A 24307-nucleotide genomic window follows, 5' to 3' on the forward strand; every position below is an offset into this window, starting at 1 on the left:
TGGGGCGGCCGCTGCTCTGGACAGGGAAAAGCGGCTGGAGGAGCCACGGCATTCTATCGTGTCTGCTCAGTGACCGGCTGGTGTGTGATGGCTTAGAAAATACACTGCGGCTTGACACAGCGTTCAAAGCTATGAAATGTGGGTGGTTTTATAATCATAACTGAATAAAATAAACCTGGTTTAAGTTACAAATAGTAGTTCATGGCAGAATGCAAAAGATGCTGGTTAGATTAACTGTTACTAGAGCTTCACATAAGATTTTCCAGCCCTGGCTGGTTGGGTTCAGTGGTTAGAGCGTTGGCCTGCAATCCGGAGAGACCCGGGTTCGGTTCCCGCTAAGGGCGCATACCTCGGTTGCAGTTTGTCCCTGGCCCTGGTTGGGGTTGTGCGGGTGGCAGCCACTAGATGTGTCCCTTTCACGTCGATGTTTTTCTCTCTCTCTCTTCCTCTCCCCCCCCCCACTCTATCTGAACAAAATATTGAAAAATGTCCTCAGGTGAGGATAAAAAAAAAAAGATTTTCCAAACACAGACCAGAAGCATTTTAGAGTTGGAAGAAACATGAGAAACACCTTATTCAGCTCTGTTGTCCTGAAAGAAATTTCCAGGGATGTTTCGATGAACTCAATAGCACAGTCAAACCCAGAGGCCCTCAATTCCAGTCTAGTATTCTTTTCACTCTAACAGAACATATGCTTTTTTACTTTTCCAATTTCTTTGTCAATTAAGGTGAGAAACTGATGGCTAATGGACTCTGAGCCAGCCTGACTTCATTTTGGCATATCCCTAATTAAATGCGTTTGTTTGCATCCAGCTTTCCCTGGAAGAACTGTCTGCAATACAGCTAATGTTGCCATGATATTATTCTTTTTAAAATGAACCAATTATCCAGCACTCTAGTAGGTGGCACTAGAAACATCAGGTCCTCTGGGATGCGGAGCCGCAGGGGGCGCCGGGCTTTGCTGGGTGTGCGCAGCGTGTGCCTGCAGGGGGCGCACGGCTTTGCTGGGTGTGCGCAGCGTGTGCTGCAGGGGGCGCACGGCTTTGCTGGGTGTGCGCAGCATGTGCCGCAGGGGGCGCACGGCTTTGCTGGGTGTGCGCAGCGTGTGCCTGCAGGGGGCGCACGGCTTTGCTGGGTGTGCACAGTGTGTGCCTGCAGGGGGCGCAGGGCTTTGCTGGGTGTGCGCAGCATGTGCTGCAGGGGGCGCACGGCTTTGCTGGGTGTGCACAGTGTGTGCTGCAGGGGGCGCAGGGCTTTGCTGGGCGTGCACAGTGTGTGCTGCAGGGGGCGCAGGGCTTTGCTGGGCGTGCGCAGCGTGTGCCTGCAGGTGTGGCTGGTGCACAAGGCCTCCCGGGCTTCCCGGTCCCGGGATCTCACCTTCGTCTTTACCTCCCTCGCCACGGGAACCTCTACCAGACCTCATATTGAGAGAAAACCCAAAATCTCCTCCGTTAAATCTACATGAATAGGGAAGGTCCCTTAGAACAATGATGTGACTAAATCCTGCTTGAAATGTTGTTTACCAATAATTTGAACTTTAATCCCAACGCCATTACAACTGAGATATTTTGCCAACAGTTACTTCTCGAATGAGATTCAGGATGAGATCAGGGACATTGTTATGTCGAATACCTACTTTTTGGAGCCAGGCCCTTTGGTTGGTTCTGGGGGCTAAAACTGAAGAAGGTTTTCAGCCATAAGCACAATAAATAAAACACATACATGAAGATAGTAAGCCTAATTATATCATCAGTCACAATGTTTGTGAATGGATTCAAGTCACTTGTTATACGATGTAGAATTTCATCTTGAATTACATAATTCGTATGTACATTCTTTAACCGCTGAGCCAAACTGGCCAGGGCTTTTTTTTTTTATCCTCACCCGAGGATATCTTTCCATTTTTTGTACAGATAGTGTACATTCTTATATAAAAGATACACCTAGCCCTGGTTGGTTGGGCTCAGCAGTTAGAGTGTCGGCCCATGGATCAGAGTCCTGGGTTCGGTTCCTGCTAAGGGCACGTACCTCGGTTGTGGTTTGTCCCGGGCCCTAGTTGGGGTCGTGTGGGTGGCAGCCGGTCAATGTGTCTCTCTCATGTCAATGTTTCTCTCTCTCTTCCTCCTTCTCTCCCTCCTAGTCTATCTGAAGATAAATGCAAAAAAAAAAAAAAAAAAAAATTGTCCTCAGGTAAGAATAAAAATAAATAAATAAATAAATAAAGAAATAAATAAATAAATAAATAAAACACCTAAATCAAATAAGTCAAACATCAAGGATTTTAAAAGGAGGCAAATATTAACAAAAAGAAAGCAGGTATAGTAATGATAACATCAGGGAGAAGAAAAAACAAAAACAAAAACAAAAATTTAAATTGAAAAGGATAAAAGTGGCCAAAGAGGGATACTTCATAGGGAGGAAAGATACAGTTTACCGTGAAGAAATATCAGTCAGAAACCTTTATACATATAATATAGCCTGGAAAAAATACAAAGAAAAAAACTAAAATAGGAGAAGAGAAGAAACTGACAAAGGTGCAATCGTGGGGGAAGATTTCAGCATACCTCTCTCAGAACAGATAAATCAAGCAGATCAAATATACAGTAGGATATGGATTTATAGGGCAGGATTAACCAATTCCGTTTATAGATGTATAGAAGATTTGTGACCACGTAACAAGGACTATAAATTATTTCAAACACACATGGGACAGTCTTACAAACTATGTTTTAGGCAACAAGAAAATCTCAATAAACCTCACAGGAAACAGATGTAACATAGGCACAACTAAAAGCAAAGAAGGACACATTAAAAACAGACTAGCCAAAATAAATTTGGAAGTTTAAAAATAGTATTCCCAATAATCTTTGGATAAGAAAATCAAGATCAGAAGTAACAGTTTCCCCAGCAAAAGAACATGAGGAAGCACCCGAGGGCACCGCAGAGCCCCGTGAGGCCAGGGCCCCAGCGCGCTCGGAGGAGCATGGATGCCCACAGGGCAGCTCCTAGAAAGTACTGAAAAGAATGAACCAAAGCTTGAACTCAAGAAAGTAGAAAAGAAAGAATGAAATCCAAAATTAATTGACTTTATACAAATAAAAGCTGAATTAATGACAGAAAAACATGACAAAAATAGAGTTAAAGAATCTGGGTTTGGGGAGAGTGGGAATCAATAAAGTAGATAAATTTTATTAAAGTATGTAAGTACTAAAGAAACAGAAATATACTAGGTTTCCAAATAGAAACACTCAAAGTTGTAAACATGCCACTTTTCTCCAATGTAATCTACAAATTCGATGTTATCCTAATTAATAACTCAACTAAATCTTGACAAAATGTTTTGTTTTCTTTTTATCCTCGACCGAGGACATTTTTTTCCTTTTTTTTTGTTCAGATAGAGTGGGAGGGAGAGAGAGAGAGAGAAACATTGATGTGAAAGGGACACATCGAGTGGCTGCCACCCGCAGGACCAACCAGGGCCGGGGACAAACTGTAACCCGAAGTACCCGTCCTTAGCGGGAACTGAACCCGGGTCTCTCTGGACCGCAGGCCAACACTCTAACCATTGAGCCAAACCGGCCAGGGCAAACCTTGACAAAATGTTTTAAAAATTCATCTAAGAAATATTGAGTAATAAAACCCAAGAAAACTTTTGAGCCAAACACAATAGCAAAGACCAAAAACAGGTAAATAAATAAATAAAACCAATGAGGTATGCATCACCTGCCACCTGTCAAACATATGGATCTACAAAGCTTATGTTACATTTACATGACCATGTTTTAGTCACTCAAGCAATGTGATATTAGTCATGAAAGAAAAATAAAATGACGAGACAGAATAAAGACTTTGGAAGTATACATGTGAATTTAGTATACAATGAACATAGCATATAAATCAGTAGGGGAAGAATACAACAAACAGATAAGCAGTGTTGATGATTTGTTTGTCAAAAAATAAAATTAGATCTCTAGCTCACATCATTCACAAAATTCAATTCCAGAATTAAAAAGCCATACAGACATGTGATTCACAAAGGAGGAATATGAATAGCCAATAAACACATTTAAAGGTACTCAACCTCACTAGTAACCAAGAAAATGCAAGTAAAATCCACGAAGAATGTGATATCAATGCGTATCCATCAAATTGGCAATAAACAAAAAGACTGCTATCAACAGAGAACTTGTGTGATAGGTGCCTCTTACACTGTTCACAGGAATGATAATATCATAATCCTTTTGTGACCAGGAATTTGGTAGAATATATTTAAATATTTAAATGCCCACAACATGACTTCACAGTTTAATCATTATATTCTGGATAAATACTTACACATAAACTCAAAAAGAAATAAGGATGTTCATGGCAACATCATTCCTATCAGTGCAATAAATTAGGGTTACAGTGGTTAAAAAATCATGAGTTAGAAAATGAACAACTTTGAAAGATCTCCAAGACAGTGAAAAGAGTAAGGTGCACACACAACGTAATGTCATTATGTGAATACACACCAAAACGATATGTATGTATATACATACACATACATGAACGTGTTTGTGTGTCTGTGTGTGTTCCCTGGAAAAAGAGGTGATGATGTGCTAAACTAATATCAATGGTTACCCCAGGAACTGGAGTGGGAGTGAGGGGCTGCTTGGTTCAAAAATAAATCAAATTACCTATATCATTTTATTTATTTATTCTTCTTTGAAACATTGTTTTTTCTTCATTGATTTTTTAGAAAGAGAGAAAGGGAGAGGGAGAGAGAGATAGAAACATCGATGAGAGAGAACATCAGTTGGCCGCCTCCTGCACGTCCCCCACTGGGGATCGGGCCCACAACCTGGGCATGTGCCCTGACCAGGAACCAAACTGGTACATGGGTCAATGCTCAACCACTGAGCCACACCAGCCGGACTCATATGATTTATTTTTAATAAGGAGAATATTTTCATATAATATGTAAACAACTAAAACCAGTTTATAAGATTATAAGGTACAGAAGACATGGCAATCAATAATGTGTTGTTAGGGTTCCAACACCGCAAGAGCTGCCGGAATCCTCGGCAGCACAGGTCACACGCAAAGAGCCAAGGGACTGTTCCTTTCCTCAGCTGCTGACATTCAAGCTCAGACGGGCAGAGAGGGGCGAACCGCAAGCCAGCCCAGCCCCACAGGCTGGGTAAGGACTCAAAAGCCGGGTGAGTACTGTCCCGAAGGGAAGCCCCCGACGCCCTGAGGAGACCCCGAGGTTCAGAGGACATTGCTCCAGAGCCAGAACCATCTCCGGGAACGGGACTAGACCCACGTGGACAGCAATGAAGAGCACACGTCACACATTTCAGGCACAACAGGTGTGCGATCCGGGTGAGCACATCTGAACCCTGACTGCTCGGGCTCTGGTTAGAACAGGCCAGGCCGGGTGGCCCTGCCACCTAGTTCTGCTGACCACATTTTTAACTGCCACTTAATCTTAGCTTGGCCTTGACTTCCTCTTCTCTAACATGAGGCACACAGGGCTGTTGTCAGGATCAAAGAGCAGGGTGTTATAAGAGCTCTGTTAGAGGATAACCCTATTTAAAGGGCTGTTCCAGGGTATGGCTCTCCCGACATCTCCCTGTGGGCCTCTCCAAGTAATGGGATAATGGGGACCACAGTGTTTACACAGCCATATTATTAGGACACCAACCAGAACTCCAAAACGTACTTTGGTACAACTTTTATATCAGTTCCTATCTAATCTGCAGCACGGGGTGGGGAGATTATCTGTAAGAGTCAGACTGTAATTATTTCAGGCTTGGCAGGTCACGCGGTCTCCATGGCAGCTCAGCCAATATGTAAATGAATGGGAGTGACCCACTCGTTTACTAAAACCTTATTTACAAAATCAGGCTTGTTAGCCGGATTGGGCCTGCAGAACTACAATTTGCCAGTCTCTGCTACGGCCCAACACATCAGCCGTATAGAAGATAATTATTCGAGGTAGATGCAATGGAAAAAGCTGTCAATCACAAACCTGTTTTACACAGAGCAAACGTAATGTGAGGCCCGCATTCCAAGTGGCAAATCTGAACATATCCTCAGGCCCAGGACAGGTGAGCAGTTGTTGGCAGAGACCGCGACCAGCAGGCACTGTCATTCCCCAGGGAGGCATCTGTGGGATTCCCAGCAGCAGGGTTCCTCTGCAACCCTGGCGAGCGCAGGAACTAGAAGCCCTAAGACCCTGCAGACCTACTGTTCTAACGAGAGGGTCAGGGAAAGGGCTGCTGGCAGCTTCTGGACATGGCCTTGGCTGCAGGCAGACTCAGCTCCCCCAGACAGGGGAAGGTTGAGTTGCACAATGATCAAAGTGCACTTCAAGGTCACGCCTGCTGCCAGCAGCTAAGCAACGAAGGAAATACATCTGCCCCCTCAGCTGTATTCTTAGCCTATCATCTAGTAAGTGAAGGGCCCAGAAAGGATGAAACACTTTTATTTTATTTATTTATTTTTGTATCCTCGCCCGAGGATATCTATTGATTTTAGAGAGAGGGGAAAGGAGAGAGAGAGAGAGAGGAACTTTGGTATTAGAGAGAAACATGAATCAGTTGCCTCCCATACACATCCCAACTGGGGATCGAACACCCAATCTGGGCATGTGCCCTGAGCGGTAATGAAACCCACAGCCTTTGGTGTGCGGTTTGGCACCCAAGCAACTGAGCCACTGGGCAGGGTGGATGCAGCACTTTTATATGGACAAGGTCATCGGGCCAGTGAGGCTCAGTGGACTGAGAGGTCTGGGTTCGATTCCCGGGCAGGGCACATGCCCAGGTGGCGGGCTCAATCCCCATTGCGGGGCATGCAGGAGGCGCCGATCAATGTTGCTCTCTCTCACATTGATGTTTCTATCTCTCCCTTCCTCCCTCTCTCAAAAAAAAAAAAAAAAAAATCAATAAATATATTTTAAATAAATAAATAAACGGACCTGTTCATCTGGGTCTTCAGCATCTTTGATCGCCAGCATGGAGTTACCCTCTGTCTGGTCCCCTGACTCCCCTTGAGTCCCACTCTGGTCTATTTATCAATGTTTTCTAACCCAATTAAAAGAACAGGTTTTCTTGAAGAGGAAAGGTGGTTGCAGAACAGTCAGAACATGCGCTGAAGAGGCTGTGGGAGAGACCGGCCATGAGGAAAGGGACAACCAGAGGAGATAGTCCCAACGGCAAGAGACCACCACACATCTGCCCAGCGCTGGGCTGCTCTCGAAGCACAGAACTGACAGGCTCAGCCCCCGCCCTCACCCCAGCCCACTGCCCTCACACAAGTCTCCATTTTCCTTACTTGCAGGGGAATGTCATTCCAGAAATAGCTGACTTGCCAAGAGGCCTCCATCTGCAACAATGTGGCTTTTGCTCTTGGTTTCGCCCACCAGCTGGAACATGTGCAGGGCCCAGGATGATCCTCCCCCAAGGACTTGAGCCTCCTCCCCATCCAGACCAGCTGCTGGCTTTGAAATAGGATTCAGGTCTCAAGCCAGCTTTGCCACGGTCCCTGCAGAATGTGAGCCACAGTAGAAAGCTACGTGGGCCTCAGCCCACAGACGAGGGCCTGGAGCTCACAGCAGTGAGGAAGCCACAGCAGCATGGGGGCCTGTCAACTAGGGTACAACCCATGGCTGGCAGCTGGTGATCACAACTGCTCAGTGGGTGGAAGAACCTTCATGTCAAGGGGTTTTGGCTCACCCTGATACAACGATCCAATTAACGGCACCCCGAGGTAAGAGGCTTCTGTTAGGCACACAGACTAGTTTTCCAGAGTCTAATTTATATTTGTGGTTTGATAGCAATAGTCTTGTTCTGCTAACTAGTCCTGGGACTTGAAAAAGAAATATAATACGGCCAATGAGATATCTGAAGTTACCTGAAAAATCAAGGCTTACTGTATTCCTGTTGGAAAACGCTAGTGGCAGAAGGATCCGGTTAGGCTGTGTTTCCCAAAGAATTGTTGTTGGAAGACTTACCCCACCAGTTGATTAAAAAAAAAAATGAGGAAGTGGGTTTCATGGTCAGTGTAATAGCCTCCCTCTTTGGACATTACAATGAACAACGAAACAGCAGTCTTGCCATTGGGGGGTGGGGGTGGGGAGTCTACTTAAATTTTAGTTATCAGATAATTTTTTTTTTTTTTTAAGAATAGTTCACTGAGCCCTGGCCGGTTTGGCTCAGCGGTTAGAGCGTTAGCCTGCGGTCCGGAGAGACCCGGGTTCAGTTCCCTCTAAGGGCATGTAACTTGGTTGCAGTTTGTCCCCGGCCTTGGTTGGGTCATGCGGGTGGCAACCACTTGATGTGTCCCTTTCACGTCGATGTTTCTCTCTCTCTCTCTCCCTCCCACTCTATCTGAACAAAAAATGGAAAAATGTCCTTGGGTGAGGATTAAAAAAAAAAAAAGAATAGTTCACTGGACAATGCTGGGTTTGGCCACAGAAACTGACTGAAGAGGAGAAAGACACCTGGCCATGGGCTGTACTAATAAAGAATGTACTTATGGGATGACTGAATTGTTTTCAGGATCTTTGGGTGTAAAACACATTCTCCATGTGAAAATAATCAGAAGCCCCCTCTCCTTTTTATTCCTAAAGTATAAAAAAAGGCCATGCATCATGCAAATTTAGAGCTAGAAGCAATACAGCCCCCTGTGCTAGAAGCAATACAGCCCCACCCACCAGCCATAGTAAACCACCGACATGCTCCTCCCTGGGCACAGCACCCCTCCCCCCACGCACCCTGAAGTTCTACTCCACTTCGCAGGCCCAGCTCAAAGCTGCCTCCACCCAGGACCCCCCGACGTCACAACTACATCCTGATTGTGAAGAACCCCAGGACTCACGTGATGTGAGCACCAACTCCAGGCCCACTCTGGGAGGCAGCCAGGGCCCCTGCCTCAGTTTCCCAGTTTGTCAGGGGCAGACCCAGAGCAGAAAAGCAAGGACTCCTGACGCCCAGTCTACTGGGTTTCCGGTACAACACACTGGGGCACTGAGAAGTCCAACAATCTGTTTGAAAACTGATGAATTAAATGATGCTACTGCCTTTCTTTACATTTAGAGTCCGCAAAAGATAGAGGAGAGAAGGGGAAAAGGTATGGCAAAGGGCAAGAGACGTCCCTGTCCTCCGCACATCGACAAGCCAGCCACTGACTGGCCTCAGCAGGGCAGGGCAGCTGTGCCTGCTACCCAGACGGACTCCTTACACAGCTGGGCCTCCAGAGAGATTTCACCAGCACCAGAGAAGCCAATGAAAGAAGAAAGCACCGTCTAGATGCCAGAGAAAGGAAGACCCCAGGAGGATAAAATTGTAGTCTCCAAATATTTGAAGAAATAGTCCAGGGACACTAAAGAGATTTAAACTCATTAAGAACACGCCACACAACCGAGTAGAACCCAAGTCGAGCACCCGGGCATGACAAAGACAACCAGCAATGGCTGGACAAGAGAGCAGACAGACTTGGGTCTAACAAAGTAATTTCTTTTTTTTTTTATCCTCACCCAAGGACATTTTTCAATTTTTTGTCAGATAGAGAGGGAGGGAGAGAGAGGAACAGAGAAAGAGAGAGAAACATTGACGTGAAAGGAACACATCAAGTGGCTGCCACCCGCACGACCAACCAGGGCCGGGGACAAACTGCAACTGATGTACATGCCCTTAGCGGGAACCGAACCCGGGTCTCTCTGGACCAGAGGCCAACACTCTAACCGCTGAGCCAAACCGGCCAGGGCACAAAGTAATTTCTTAATTGAAACATCTCACGGCACCCTCCCACATCACTGGCTGCATCTCCACAGTCTCATCTGCTAACCCCTCCTGTACCCGGAGCCCCCAGAGCAGCGGAGGACTCAGCCTCAGACCCCACTCTGCTCCTTCTGCTCGCTCCTCTCATGTGCCCCCCCTTTATTCAGCACCATGACATTACATACCCCCTGTGCAGACTGAAGGCCGCCCGTCACATTTGAATCTCCACCCCAGACCTCTGCCATGAGCTGCAGACATCTAAATCTTTGCTCACATTCTACACTGTCAACATAGTAGCCAGAAAGAACTTCCAAAACTCAGATCAAATCACGCCACTCTGCTTACAACCCTCGCGTGCACCCCGCTGGTGTGGGGCCGGCGATGGAGCATCATCCCATGGACTGAGAGGTCCTGGTTCGATTCCTGGTCAGAGCACATGCCCTGGTTGTGGGCTCGATCCCCAGTAAGGGGTGCGCAGGAGGCAGCCGATGGATGTATCTCTCAGATGGATGCTTCTACCTCTCTCTCCCTTCCTCTCTCTAAAAAAATAAAAATAAATAAAAACCCTTCTGCGGTATCCCGGCTCTGCTGCTCAGTGCCAGTCTGTGAGGCCCTAGCAATTGCCCCCTCTCCTGACGCTCCTCACCCCTCCCTCCATCAGCACGCGCTGCCACTGGCCCCGTCACGGGTGGACATAGCGACTCTTCTGTGGAAGGGCCTTTCCATTACCTCCTGCAACTTTCTTCGCACGACTGGTCCCTCTCTGGCGCTCAGTCTCAATCCGCACGACTACGAAGGGAAGAGGCTTTCGTGACCCGCTGCTTCCTCCTGCAGAGCACTCTCCACACCCACCATTATTTAGTTCATATATTCCTTGTCTCCCCCAACTCACTGTAAGCTCCATAAGAACAGGGTCTTTCAGCTCTGTGTGCCCAGTTCGAAGAATAAATGAACAGACCACACTGGTAGCTCTTCGAATGGAAGGGGCTCTCTTGAAAGGTGGTGAGTTCCCCATCACTGGTAGGATGAACACGGTAGGTAAATTGCAGACAGGTCTGAAGCCAGGTGGGATAGGGCCAAGGGATGGGCCTGATGACTTCCCGGGTTCCTGCCAACACCGGGAGTCTGCGCATCAGTGCACACTCCGGGGGCTCCCTTTCAGACACCCTTCTCTCACTGAAACCAACACCCCCAACCTCGGGCCGCATCACCTCAGTCCCCGCTGCTGAAATAGTAAAAGGAATGCGTTCTTGCTGCTGGTGAAATCCTAGGAATGCAATTTAAATGTTTTAAAGAGAAAAGTCTGTGAGCTTCTCAGAGGGCCATGTGGTTTAGACTCAGGTTTGAACACGCATTCCGAGTGAGCTGCAGGCTGTCGGCATCTGAGGGCAAACCTGAGACGGGGCTCAGACATCAGCATGACAGCACCCATTCCACCCGACCCCTCGCCTCCCAGGGCTTCGCATCCCGCAAGGGCCTGTCAAATCCAGAGCCTTTACTTGGGCAGAGGTTGTGGGTTGGCCCGGGGAGCCACAAAGATTTTAAAATGAACCCATAAATGCAGAGGGCCTCCCGTGCTCTCTAAAATCTGACCAAAAGCTGAGCCACAGACGAGGAAATGGTCTCATGCCCTTGACAAAATGACAACACCATAAAGGGATAAACAAGACACGCCTGGAATCACAGGACACGCGGCCCGAAGGCCAGCGCTGAGTGCTGGCGCTGGGGTGCCCGAGACGGCAAGACCGCGCTCTTCTCTGATTTTCAGTCCAGATCATTGGGCTAATGCGCCTACACCCGCTGACTGCCATGCGGCTGTCACCGTCCTTGAGGATGTGAGGGAAGGCAACGGGGGCTTTCTCTCGGCTTCTGGTCCTGGCTCCAGCCCACGCTCTGTGGCAGAGCAGACCTACCTGGTGTCCCCGGGAGACGGGGTGCCTGTGCGCAGCTGCCTTCACACACAGAGGTGACAAAGGACAGGCACACACTGGAGGAAGGCCCAATTTTTTCCTTCATGCTTTTGTGTTACGCACAGGTGTCCTCTTTAAATATGAAAATGCTTCAAAAATGTATACATATTATGTGCCTAATATCTCAGGATGAAAGTGTATTAACTTTCTTCTGAGACAAAAGAGGGTTCTGTGAGTCGGGACAGGGGACAGGAGACAGGTTGACTGCGGATACTCTGCCTGGGCCTCCTGCAGTGATTCTCTGAGCTGGCGCGGGTGGGGGCGGGGCGGGCGAGGCCAAGCTGTGCCTCCCGCTCCGGCTCTGGGCAGCCTGCAGCCCCTCAGTCCTCTGACCCATTCTGCTACAGACCAGGTCCCCACAGGCCAAGCAGAGTCGGAGCCTGTGCACGCGTAGACTTAACATTTGGATAATCCTGAGATTTCGAAACAAAATGCTGCAAAGCAAATGCTTTGCTAACCTCTAGGCCAGTACATTTTAAACTCACCTGTGGTATAAGGACCCCGGGAGGATGGGCACCTTCAGGCCTTGGGGGAGGAGGCTGGGTGCACCCCCACCCCCAGATCCCAGCTGCTCAGACCCTGTTAGTCTGAAAAGCAAGTCTCCAGGACCTGGCCTCACCCGTCCCGAGATGGATGTCCATCCACTCACCACGCCCTGACAGTCCACTTCCCCAATCAGGGCAGAGAGAAGCTATTGGTTATTCAATACCAATTTCCTAACATAAAATATTGTTCGCAGCTCTTTTCTAACTGTGCAGATAAAGATCTCGATGCGGGAAATGAGTAAGTTAGCAAATCAACAAACGGGATGAGACTCTGTGACCTACGATCACCATGGAACTATATTTAAACACCACAGGTGAGTTTAAAACATACTAGACCAGCCCTGGCTGGTTTGGCTCAGCGGTTAGAGCGTTGGCCTGTGCTCCAGAGAGAGCCGGGTTCGGTTCCCGCTAAGGGCATGTACCTCGGTTGCAGTTTGTCCCTGGCCCTGGTTGGTCGTGTGGGTGGCAGCCACTCGATGTGTCCCTTTCACGTTGATGTTTCTCTCTCTCTTCCTCTCTCTCCCTCCCACTCTATCTGAACAAAAAGTGGAAAAATGTCCTCGGGTGAGGATAAAAACAAACAAACAAAATAAAACATACTGGCCCAGAGGTGAGCAAAGCATTTGCCCTGTAGGGACTGAACAAATCCTTTCTGTTTCGTGATTCTTCCTTGTAAGATTGCTGATACATTCTGCTTCCTAAATGCTCTGGACTGCTATTCTAACTTTGAATAAGACAGACATTTACAGACACAGACAAGAAAGAGCAGGTCAAATGAAATCGCAGAAACTAGACATGTATCCACATGCACCAAGCTCCTTACTCAGGTCCAGAAGGACCCAGGGCCGGCCTGATGCACAACCCCTCACCCTCTGTGCCCACTGTTCTGGCTGCCTCTGTTCCGAACTCTGCCGCGTGCCTTCCCTCCCCCGTGGCCTGGCCCTTGATGGTCCCTCTGCCTGGAACCTGAGAGGTTCATACGGCCAAGTCCTGACCATCCTCGAGGGGTCCTCCTCCAGGAGGCCGCCCCTCCCCACCTCCATCTTTAGCGCAGCACCTGCTTTCTTCTCGTCGCAGCTCCTATCCGTGGCCCAGATTATCCATGCTCCCTGACTGTTTCACCAAGAAAAATATAAGCTCTTACTCAATCTTGTGTCCCCAGTGTTTACCATGGTACCGGGTACATGGTAGGTGTTCAGTGAATAGTTGCGAATGACAGAACAGAGGGAGGGAGGGAGTCCTGAGGTGGAAGTTCGTGATCAAGGAACTAAGAGAGAGCTGAAATTCTAGGATGGAAGGGAGGGGTGGAGGGCGAAGTTTCATGGAAACAGGGACAGGTCATTCAGGTGGTTTTTGTAGGCCCTGGTAAAGGCTGTCATCTGGAGATAAGACCAATAAGGGGCCTCTGAAAGGTTTTCATTTGAGAGTAAGATGATTAGACTTGGATTTTTAAAAATACCACCCTGGACTCACTATGAAAAATGAGCTACAAGGGAGCAAGGGAGGTTAGGAGTTCAGAGGCTACAGCAGCAGCTCTGACAAGGGAGGAGGCGGCAGACATGGGGACGAGGGGTGGCCTGTGGGGCCTACGGTGACAGAGAGAGGAGAGGAGACATGTCAAGGCAGACGCTAGGTGTGTAGCTTCCTGGCCGGTAGAGCAACAGTCACGAACACACGAAGCTGTCCACGGGTAAACGGTGGGGGCGATGAGCACTGGCTGGCTTGGGGTGCCTCTGAGACACCCCAGCGGGACTGTCTAGTACCTAGCTGGATATGCGGGTCTGGACTTCAGAAGAGAGGTCTGGACTGGAAGAAAACAAAGATGCAAGAGATGTCATGAAATAAGGAGACTGCATTAAGACGAGGGAGGTGAGACAGAGAGAGAGAAGTCGGAGGATTCTAGTTTCTGACGTGGGTCACTGTGGAACAGTGGTGCTGCCGCCAAAGCCCCGGGCCTAGTAGAGAAGGGACATTTGAAGAATCCCAGATCTGCCCTGAAATTGCATAGGACCCAGCAGAGCTACTGTAGAAAGGTTTGACTGAATGTGGAGATGGGTGGTCAAAGCCTGGGAGAGAAGTGTTTCAAGCCAGCTGACTGGGAGGTGCCGGCTGTGAAATTTGTATGAATTGAGAAGCTATGCATCTCACAAGGGCCGAATGACTACATTCTCAGCCTCCCTTGTAAGCAGGTGCAGCTGTGTGACCCAGTTCCGATAAAGATAAATAAGTGTGTGGTCTATCTGGGAATGTTTCATTAAAAGGGAAGGGGACTCATTCTTCTTTTTCTCCTTTCTCCACTCTATTGTGTGAAGGATGGATGAAATGGCTGGAGCTCCAGCAGCCTATAGCTCCATGAGGATGAGGCCAAATCCAAGAGATGGCAAAGAAATAAGCAAGAAAGTGCCTGACAACTTCATGAAACTGCCATACCTCTCTTGGGATTTGCCTACTTTCAGACTTCTTTTTAAAAGAGAGAGAAATATGCTATCTCACTTAAACCACCATCATTTGAAGTTGTTCTGTCATATGCAGTGAACCTTGATCCTAACGGGAACACCAGCTGGCTGGTTACTCAGGTCCCCTTGCTCTGGGTCACATCATTGCCTTGAGAGGGAATATCCTTCTCTTTGCCTGTATTAATTTAAATCCTGCCCATGCTGTGGAGGATGGATGAAATTCCACCTCCCACACAAGACTTCCCTTCCACTTCCTCCCCTGAGCTCTGGCACCGCCTGCCTGCCCCCACTCCTTGGGCATCAGGCCTAACTTACCTCCTGACTCCTCGAAGAGCCTCAGGACCATCAAGGGCAAGGTTCATATTTTCTAGGTCTTTGGATTCCCTGGACCCGAGAGGCATTCAATACAAGCTACTGTGCCCCCAGTAAACCTCTCTCGCCTCCACCTGCAGCCAGGATGGGGGCAGGAAGTATATACAGAAATCCTACAAAATGGACAGGCAGGCAGAGTTGAGGGCAGTTTGTAAGATATCTAAAACCACTTCTAATATGAACAGGCAACTTTGGGGAAAGATCTGACTAGCCTCCTTCAAACTACACGACATAGATGTTGGACATGCCATATGGTTAACCTGGCAAGGGGCACCATTTATACAAAAAACAAAGTGAATGCCAAGCCCAGAGCGGTGTAGTGCCATGGCCCCACACATACAAAAACAATGAGCCCCTTCAGAAAAATAAGTTGTGTAAACCACCGTATTTTCACATACCACACTTGCAACATATTCTCCATACATCATTATCAGTAACAAATCACTCTGGAGTACAGGAAAATAAAAATTATGGTCCAAACATTCTAAAAGCAAGTTCAGTTGAGACCAAGGCAAATGGTTTGCAACTGATATAGTTCATTTGTAAAGACAGTCTAATTTTTAAAAATTATATATTATTTCACCTTATTATCTGCCACAGAAGCTGTTAAACCCAGTCAAAAAGACAGAAAAGACCCAGAGGATTCCCCCGCATCAGAGCTGAAGCTCGTCACACAGGCTGACTATTCAGGAAAATGTCACCAGAGACCATGACTGGGGAAGCTGACATGGAAACTTCTAATTTGGTATATAAGCCCAGGTCCAAATAACAGCAGCCCGTTTAAGGGCATGTCCAGATCTCAAAATGCCCTGTGAGAGCTGAGAATGCAGATGAGGAGAACCGATGCCCCGGGAGCCCCCCACAAAACCCTGACGTCATCATAAATAAACGGCACCTACAGAGCCAGTCGAGAGACAAGACGGCTCTGGCTGAAATAACACAGTGCCTCTCTGCGATCTGTCGCTAGCATGGAGCAATGGCTATTTCAAACTGCAGAAGCTGCCTAATGCAGGTCACTCACAGGCAATGAGGTTCATTTTGCTTTCCTTCCTGCAGACGGTTTGAGCACAATTTACATGGCGGCTCCTCCGCCGCCTCACTTCTGTGGAAACCCAGCTGAGTTCCACTAAGCCTGCCCCAGCTGCCTCCTTCCGGGCCTAAGAGTCCAGGATTCCATGCCAACCCCGCATGGCCAGATGCCACTTGGGAAGGGTGCTTGTGGACAGGGCCTGGCCTCAGGGAAAGCCTGCCTTCTGGACTGAGTCACCACTTGTGACCACCAGGTGTCAGTGGCGAGTGAGGAGACTCCCATCCTGCCTGTTGAGGGCACTTCAGCTGACCCTGAATGGGGAAACACCGGATGCTGTGGCTCTGGGGACAGGCGGCACTATCTCAGATTCTCAGGCACTCGTGAGTATTTCACTTACTTGCAACTCACCATGCAACTTCCAGGACGGTTTTAACTCGATGTCCTTCATACACTTAGATGATTAAGGACTGCTCGCTCGAGCAAGGACGGAGGCCTTGCTTTTCTTCCCCCAGGAAGGCAGAGACACAAAGCAGAGTTCTCTACTCCTTGCCAGTTCTCCCCATATAAACCGCCAAGTGACTATTCGAGCAGTTTCTCTTTATACCGAGGCTCCAGATATTTCCTTTGTAATGCTTTATTAGCGACAGCTTAGGTGCTGTTGGGTATGGAGCCCATTGAAGGCAAAGCCCAGCAAAGAAACTGGACTGTGCAAAGCCAGAACTAAGGGCTATTTCACTGTCTGCTTTGATGAGCTGGATCTCAATTGGTTTCTTCAATCGGGTGTAGTGTCTTTAACAGAAATATTGGATGTATGAGTCACTGCAGCCACTTCAAAACCTGTATGTTATTGGTCTTTTAAATACTTTTTTTTTTTTTATCCTCACCTGAGGACATTTTTTCGTTTTTTGTTCAGATAGAGTGGGAGGGAGAGAGAGGAAGAGAGAGAGAGAGAAACATCGACGTGAAAGGGACACATCGAGTGGTTGCCACCCGCACAACCCAACCAGGGCCAGGGACAAACTGCAACTGAGGTACGTGCCCTTAGCGGGAACCGAACCCGGATCTCCCTGGACCGCAGGCCGACGCTCTAACTGCTGAGCCAAACCGGCCAGGGCTGTTATTGGTCTTTTAAACCGAGGATGTCAGCAAAGCACTGTCACACCTGAACCTACTTCTCTCCCATTGAGGACACTTCCTTGCGAACACGGGAGTATGCCAAGCCAGGCTCACTGCACCTTCGACAGCAAGCACTGTGGCTACTTCCAGTGTCCATGTTGCCACTTAACGTCATCCAGCCACCAAAAAGAATGCATCTATTTACCTCAGCCCCTCCACATCCAGACACAGGCCCCTGCTGAGCACTCCCTCCCTCTGAGAACTTGAGGGATCTAGCAAGTTCTTCCACTGCCCGTTGTCCCCTGAACTTGAATCCAGGTGAGCCTGGTTCTCAATATCTCACAAGCAATGATGCTGAGGACAAAGGAGAAACACAATCTTCGGGATGAAGAACCCTCCCGGGTTCAGCTGAGGGTTTTGCAAATCCCTTCACAGAGAAAGACCGAAAGGTTCTGATACTAAATGGCATTACTGAGTCCCCAGATTTGGAAAGAGAATTTTGTAACTGGGGGACCAAAGCTGGCCCAACTATCCTTGGGACAGCCCCACTGTCACTGCAACAGGAAGAGGTAGGACATTTCTGGAGAGAGACAGTCACCAAACTAAAGTCCCAAGGGGTCAACCCAAGTTTTTGCTATTATGCCGCCTTTATTGTGTATCCGCGTCCACATGGCTTTACTCACAAGAAGCGTTACACTAAGTGATAGGGGGAGCTCAAGGGCATTCTGTAGGTACAGAGAATGTACAATGATGCCCGGCATCTTAACTCAGCCAGTGAAACTACTGCTCCTCTCTTTTTGTCTTAATTCATGGCCTCCTGTCACATTCCATCCAACCCCAGAAACAACTTTCGAGCTTATGTCTTCCAAAAACAAGGGCTCCAGGTCTGGACTAAGAAACGTGCTGCAGACAGATAAGGACAAGCTTGTGGAGCAAAGTGCCAGTCTCACCGTTTGCTGATGAGGTGAAACAGTGGCGGACGCTGCCTGAAGAAGAGGTGCTACAGTTCTGCCAGAGGTCAGTCGCATGTCCATTGCCCACGATCCATTGCTGGAAAGAACCAGACATTCTAAGTCAGGTGAGGAAGTGAGGAGTGACAGTAAGGGGAGGGAGAAGACCAAGGGAAAGCAAGAGACACCTCATTAACCTGTCCCCCTGGCCTGCTCCTGCCCTGCCCAGTCCTGCCCCGCCAGAGGCCATAGCAATGCTGGAGAAAGGAGAGAGGTGATGGTCTGGCTCAGATATTGTGTTGAGGGGAGGGCCAGTTTTTGCAAGTGGAAAGCACTTTGTAAATGGAAAGGTACCCCACACATAAGTTATTATGTGCAGAGCTGCGTACTATTGTACAAGGAGCCATGAACTCAACCCGGGACACCTGTCTTCAATCCATTTCTCCTTGATCTTTTGGCTTGATCACCCCCAAGCCACCATCTCTCTGAGCCTATTATTTATAACTCCCAACAACCTGACAAGATTATCAGGCACAACGGAAATGCTGTAAAATGCATATAAATGATAAACCTGAGTGCTTATAAATTCACAAATCCTATTTTTGATACTGACATAATTATTTCTCAACCTTGAAACAGACCAGAAGACCATGCCTGTGATCTGCCTTATATTAAGTTAAAGCCACAGCATCTACCTGCCTAAATCTGTGCGCATCTTCATGGCCAAGAAAATAAGTTTAGAATCTAATCTACTTGATGCTTGATAGTTTTGTAACTCCAGTTATCCGGATGGCCTGTCCAGACAGTGGACACGTTTACTAAGAAGGTGCTGTGTTCACATCATAAAGCAGACCTGGGACTGTGAACTCTTTTTGTAAAAAAGCCAATTCTAACTTCCCAATTTAACTCCTAAAAGGTGTTTTGTGAACTAAGCTGCTCATCTGAGCTATGACATTTAAAAAAGAGCAAACCTTCATAAATACTCCACTTCCTCATCAAACTTGCATCAAGAAAAAACGCCAAACAACTTTACCGAATTAAGGTCTGGGGGACCTGGATCTGCCCCGAAATTACTGGATTTAAACAGAGGCCTGAGCAGCTAACCTAGTCCAGTGATTGCTGCCTCCCTACCCCTTAATCTGCTCTGGTTTTCTCAAAACAACTGAAGGGGTGAGATTGCCAGAAACTGCAAGACACCCCGGAACATCTGAAATTCCTTGTCTGCAAATAACCACGCAGTCCCGAACTAGAGGGGGCACAGGTGGGGCCCGAGCATCGGGTGAGACCGGGTGCCCCGCTGCCCCCGCTGTCGGCCAGGCACTTACGCTGACGATCGTGGAGACAAACAGCAGCACCAGCACTGCGACGTGGAGGACGATGATACCCAGCAGCAGGAGGAGCATTTTGGCAGCAAGTTCTGCTCAGCGGAGTTTCTGCCTGCAGGAGAGAGCCGAAGCTGGACGTGAGGCCGAACTAACTAGCCCCAGCGAGCGAGCGAGGGCGGGAGGAGTGCGGAGGGAGGTTCCCGGTGCGAGCGGAATGCCAGGGCCTGGCGCCGCGCCCGCCGCCCGCCTCCCGGATGGGAGCGCTGCAGGCCCGGCGGGCCGAGAGGGGGCAGCAGCGGACCACAGGATGCCTGCCCGGCAACCAGCGGAGGGGTGGGGTGGCGGTGAGGGCGGGGTGGGGGCGGGGGTCCCCTTACGACAGAACATCTTTTGCTTTTGGAAAAAAACATGTGGTAAGTCAGTCCAGGAGGCGTTTTTTCCAGAACGACGAGCAGAGGCCACAGCCCAACTCCACCCACCCCGGGCGCCTCCCGGGACAGCCCAGCTTGGGGAAAGCGGAGAGCGCACGTTCCCTGACCGAGAGAATGTGGGGGCGAGGGGCCAGGCGCCCGGATTTCTGCGAGAGGCCCGGGACACCAGGGGCAGGCTGTGAGGGAGCGCGTCGGGCAGGGGCTGGTTTCCCAGATCCCGGCGCGCTCTGCATTCCGTTAGTCTCCAAGTTTCCACTCAGTTCTGCCAGCGCCGGGGAGCCGTCCAGGCCCCAGCTCAGCCAGCCAGAGACACTGGCGGCTCCGGAGAGAGGCGCAGGGCAGTGTAGGGGGGGAAGACTGGCCGGAGAGAGTGACCAGGACCCCGCACTGTGCGCCCACCGCACTTCCCCAGGCAGTCCCTGTGGGCGGGGCCACCACCCTCGGCCAGCGCCCCCGCACATTTGCCCTGGGGCAACCTCAGGGCCGGAAGCGCGCGGAGCAGGGATGCCACTCGGTCCAGCAGACCTGGGACTATGTACTCTTTTCTGAAAAAGTCCATTTTAACTTCCCAATTTTAAGTCCTAACGGGCGTTTTGTGAACTAAGTCAACCATCCGATGGAGCGGAGCAAAGTCCGATGGGAAGGAGAGGCGGAGGCGATGGTTAAGGGTTGAGTCCCAGGAGAATTGCAGCGGGCAACAGCCTGCAAGATACCTATCCGCAGTTGTGCGGTCCTGCCCCTCATTTTACTGAAGACCGGGATGACCCGTTAGAGGATATGTAAAGCTGAGAGACCCACTGCGTCTTTGGGGACCATTTCAGGACAGAGTTTTGGGCCAGGCAGACGTTTCATAATTCGGTTTTAAAGTATCCAGTCCCATGCCCCTTCATTCTCCTCCATAAGCAACACATTAAAATGGATGGAATGTACAGCAAGAAGTAAGCACGGTTTTCTGATGTCTCCCAGAAGGTTTAAATTAAATCCAGTGGTTCCTAGTGCCAGGGAGGGGCAAGAGGAGGATGATCAGGCATACAGCTAGAAAGTGGGAGACTACAGTACCCCTGGGATGTCCACCGAAGGCACTGATTTGCCAGTGAGTCCCGGAGTAGGCTCCTTTCCAGCGAGGTGAAAACTGCTCCGCCCCTGCTCCACATCCCGATCCCAACACCCGCGCCCTTTAGGGCTTACAGACCATATGCACCCCACTCCGTATCCCCAAAAGCCCCTTAGAAACCATACGGGACAAATCGTGGTCTGTGGGCCTGCGCCCGATACAGAAAGCTCGGGGACCTGGCCAGCCCCTAGTCTGCGCCGGTCCGCGCTTTCTGGCACCATCGACCAAAGATGCCCTCGTTTCTCCTCCATCTCCTCCACTTTCCTTACCAAAGCACTTACAGCTCAAAGGGATAGCTGTCCCCGATCCTCAGAGTGGCCTCAGGCACAAACTTGGAGAGTTCTCTCGGCTGGCTGCTGGCGTCCGCAAAGAAAGCTGCGCAGCGGGGCTAGGAGCGCGAAGGGGCCAGAGGGAGGCTCCAGGCGTTCCCCTTTAACGGGAACAACGCCCTGTCTGCGTCGCTGCAATAGGGTGTGTCCCTGGGTCAGCGTGAGCAGGAGGGCGGGACTCAGGGAGGAGAGAGGGCAGAAAGTGGAGGGTGGGGGCAGGAGACAGTTACTCGGTCTTCAATATGCCTCAGGAGAAAGTCGATCACTGCAAAACCGCTGCGACTTTTACTGGAAACTAGGAGGCGGCGGAGCTTTCTCACCTCCACTTCCCTTCGCTCCGCAGAGTTCATGGAAACCAAGTGTGGACCAATAATTGGCCTCTCCGCCCCCTCAGCCCACGTGGGAAAAGCCAGCCAGAGTTCGCCCCCATGGGTGTCCAGCGCTGGGCTGAGGAGGGGGTGGGGGGCTCACTCACGCAGGCTGAGTTCACTGGGAAACCCAGGCTAGATTCCTCTCCTACGGTGGTCCGGGGAGGGTGGCTGACACTTCAGCACTGGAAAATGTCCCAGTCCTCGGCCTGCCCTGTCTTCTTAGTTGGGCACATCTGCACCACGCGCGCCCTCGCAGTGTCTGCACGCAGGCCGTGCTGGGATGGGAATGGACCGATCTAGCGGGCCCTGCTTGGATGAGAGTTAGGGGGCGGAGGGAGAGTCCTGGCGACTGTGAGACAGCCTGTCCTGGGGTCCAGCCCCTCCTAGCCTGGGCTAAACCAGAACACAACCGGGTATGCTCCAGGCGAAGTTTGCCTGGCTTGGCTCCCAGCCTCGGCCGGCGTCCCTGCCACGAGGTGGGGAACTGGCCATTTGAGGTGGGGGAAGAGCAGCCAGGGAAATCAGCTGATTCATAGCTGCCTGAACGTGGTCCGCCCAGCATTACCACGCGAGAGACTAAGCCTTCTGGGCGGGTGTGGTGAAGATGCGCTCAAACAGACACTCCTGCAGGCCATCCTAGGTGCATGAATAGAGAGCCTGAATGTGGATGTTAAACGTCGATGCCTGATAATGCAGTACACACGGACACACATCTACCTGCTATTGAGCTGTCATAAAACCTCATCACTCTAAATGATTCAAATCATTCCACATTATTTTACTGCTTGAAAGTAGCTGCTTATTGTAGCTAATTGTATATGCATTCTTGTCTTTAAGTAAAAATAAATTATTTGAATAGCCTTTTAAAATTTGATATATTACCAGATAAAAAGAAGAATCCTAGTAAAAATTGTATTCAATGCCCATCACATGGTGGGCACTTTAACAGGACTTTACACATGGTCTGTGAGAGGTGGTATGGTCCAATGGTTACACACTGTGGCTCTCGGCTCAGAGAAACCCGATCACTCTGCTTACTCAGGGTTCATGAATTTGGGCAATTAGCTGAAGTTCACTGAGCTTCTGTTTTCTCTCTGCAAACAGGACTAAAAACACCTATTTTAAAAGATATGAAGCAGTGAGCATACTGTCTGAACCACAATTAGGGACCAGTGCCCAGTACATGGTCACCATCTTTATCATGATATCACATTTAACCCTGCGGACAGGTTTAGGGACAGGCCTGACTGCCCTAACTAAAATAGCTCCCAACTCCCTCAGGTTGAAAGCACCTATGCAAATAGAATGACTAATTAAAGAAATGGAAGTGTTTTCTCCCCAGGTCATTTTATGGTCAGGTCTGCCCTAGGAGTTATTGCTTTGTTTTATGCCATTTAGACTTTATTTAATTTATAATTTAACCAACATTTATTTGGTTACTATGTACCCAGTACTATTCTAAGCACTTTACAAATATTAGCATATTTAGCTCAGGATTTTTTTTTCTCTTTTTCCCCCCCCAAGTAAACTTGTCAATGAAATATATACATCTAGAAAAGTCTACATATTCTAAGACACAGTTCATACCTTTCTTTCTTTTGAACCCAATGTTTTAATCAATACCAGGGCACAGCCACCCTGTGGGCTGTGGAATGTGTGGACCCATCCGTCCCTCACTGCATCTCCTGTCTCCTGGGCTCCCAGTGGTGGAGGATGAAATGCTCAGGGCAGTGCCAGCGAGCTGTGCCACACCCAGGGCGGCCCAGGACTCAACTACAGGTGGAAGCTTCTCTCTCACCTGCTTACCAAGGCAAGATCACCAGCCTAGGGTATACGCAGAGCTGTTTCCCATCAGGAAAAGAGCATCTGGACCCGCTTGTCCTTTCAAATGTGAAGTGCTGGGCTTTCTAGATGCCCCCAGACGGTCGTTCTTGCCACCCCACCCAGAGTATATATCCAGCGCTTAACCTAGGGCTTAAACATTATCTGATTCCCCAGTCAATTCCAACACAAAAACACTGTCGCCACTGCTATTCTTTCTATTTGCAGCTTGTAGGGGCTGGGGGATTAGACAACAAACACTCTGTAAAGCATATGTACACACCACCCAGAGGCACAGTTTGCAATAAAACTCACCAGGCCAAACCGTGTAAACCCTTCCTCCACGCAGCTTTCTTTGCAGTCAAATGCAAAAGATGCAAAGGCAAGGCCCTCCCCACAGGGCAGCAGAGAGGCCAGCAGCTGGCAGACCAAGCCCTGCTGCTTCAAACCAGGCTCCCCAAGATGTTCCTTGGTAGTGCTCCCTGTCACTGAAAGCCAGACCGGTTGTCCTTCCAGTTATTCAGGGGCTGGTCCAATGCTGGGATATGTCATGGTGGCCTGAGAGCGTCTCAGCCTCTACTATTTAAAGAGACAGTGCCCAGCTTCGTGCACTTTCCAGAACACAGTGATCCCAAGAGACCCTGCAGGGCAGGGTATGCAGAACCTGAAATCAACAAGGAGATACGCTTTGGGTATGCTTGAAACCTGTG

General features: G+C 49.2%; 1 protein-coding gene across 4 annotated transcripts in view; it reads right to left on the minus strand.

The window, feature by feature from the left end:
- PMP22 (peripheral myelin protein 22) overlaps positions 1 to 24087 on the minus strand; it is a 35057-nt gene extending 10970 nt beyond the window's left edge. Inside the window, exons 1-3 of one of the 4 annotated variants that reach the window (XM_036268462.1) lie at positions 23913 to 24087; positions 19532 to 19643; positions 18207 to 18306 (exon numbers count right to left, since the gene is read on the minus strand). In XM_036268462.1, coding sequence (XP_036124355.1) covers positions 18207 to 18306; positions 19532 to 19609 — 178 coding nt within the window. In that variant the 5' untranslated portion in view covers positions 19610 to 19643; positions 23913 to 24087. Of the gene's footprint in view, positions 1 to 18206; positions 18307 to 19531; positions 19644 to 21345; positions 21652 to 21880; positions 21920 to 23912 lie in introns of those variants that run through there. The other 3 variants (XM_036268463.1, XM_036268461.1, XM_036268460.1) reach the window with 3 other exon arrangements.
- Between the last annotated feature and the right edge of the window lie 220 nt (positions 24088 to 24307).

The sequence above is a fragment of the Molossus molossus genome, unplaced genomic scaffold (assembly GCF_014108415.1).
Source record: "Molossus molossus isolate mMolMol1 unplaced genomic scaffold, mMolMol1.p scaffold_m16_p_19, whole genome shotgun sequence".
In the NCBI taxonomy this organism is placed as follows: domain Eukaryota; kingdom Metazoa; phylum Chordata; class Mammalia; order Chiroptera; family Molossidae; genus Molossus; species Molossus molossus.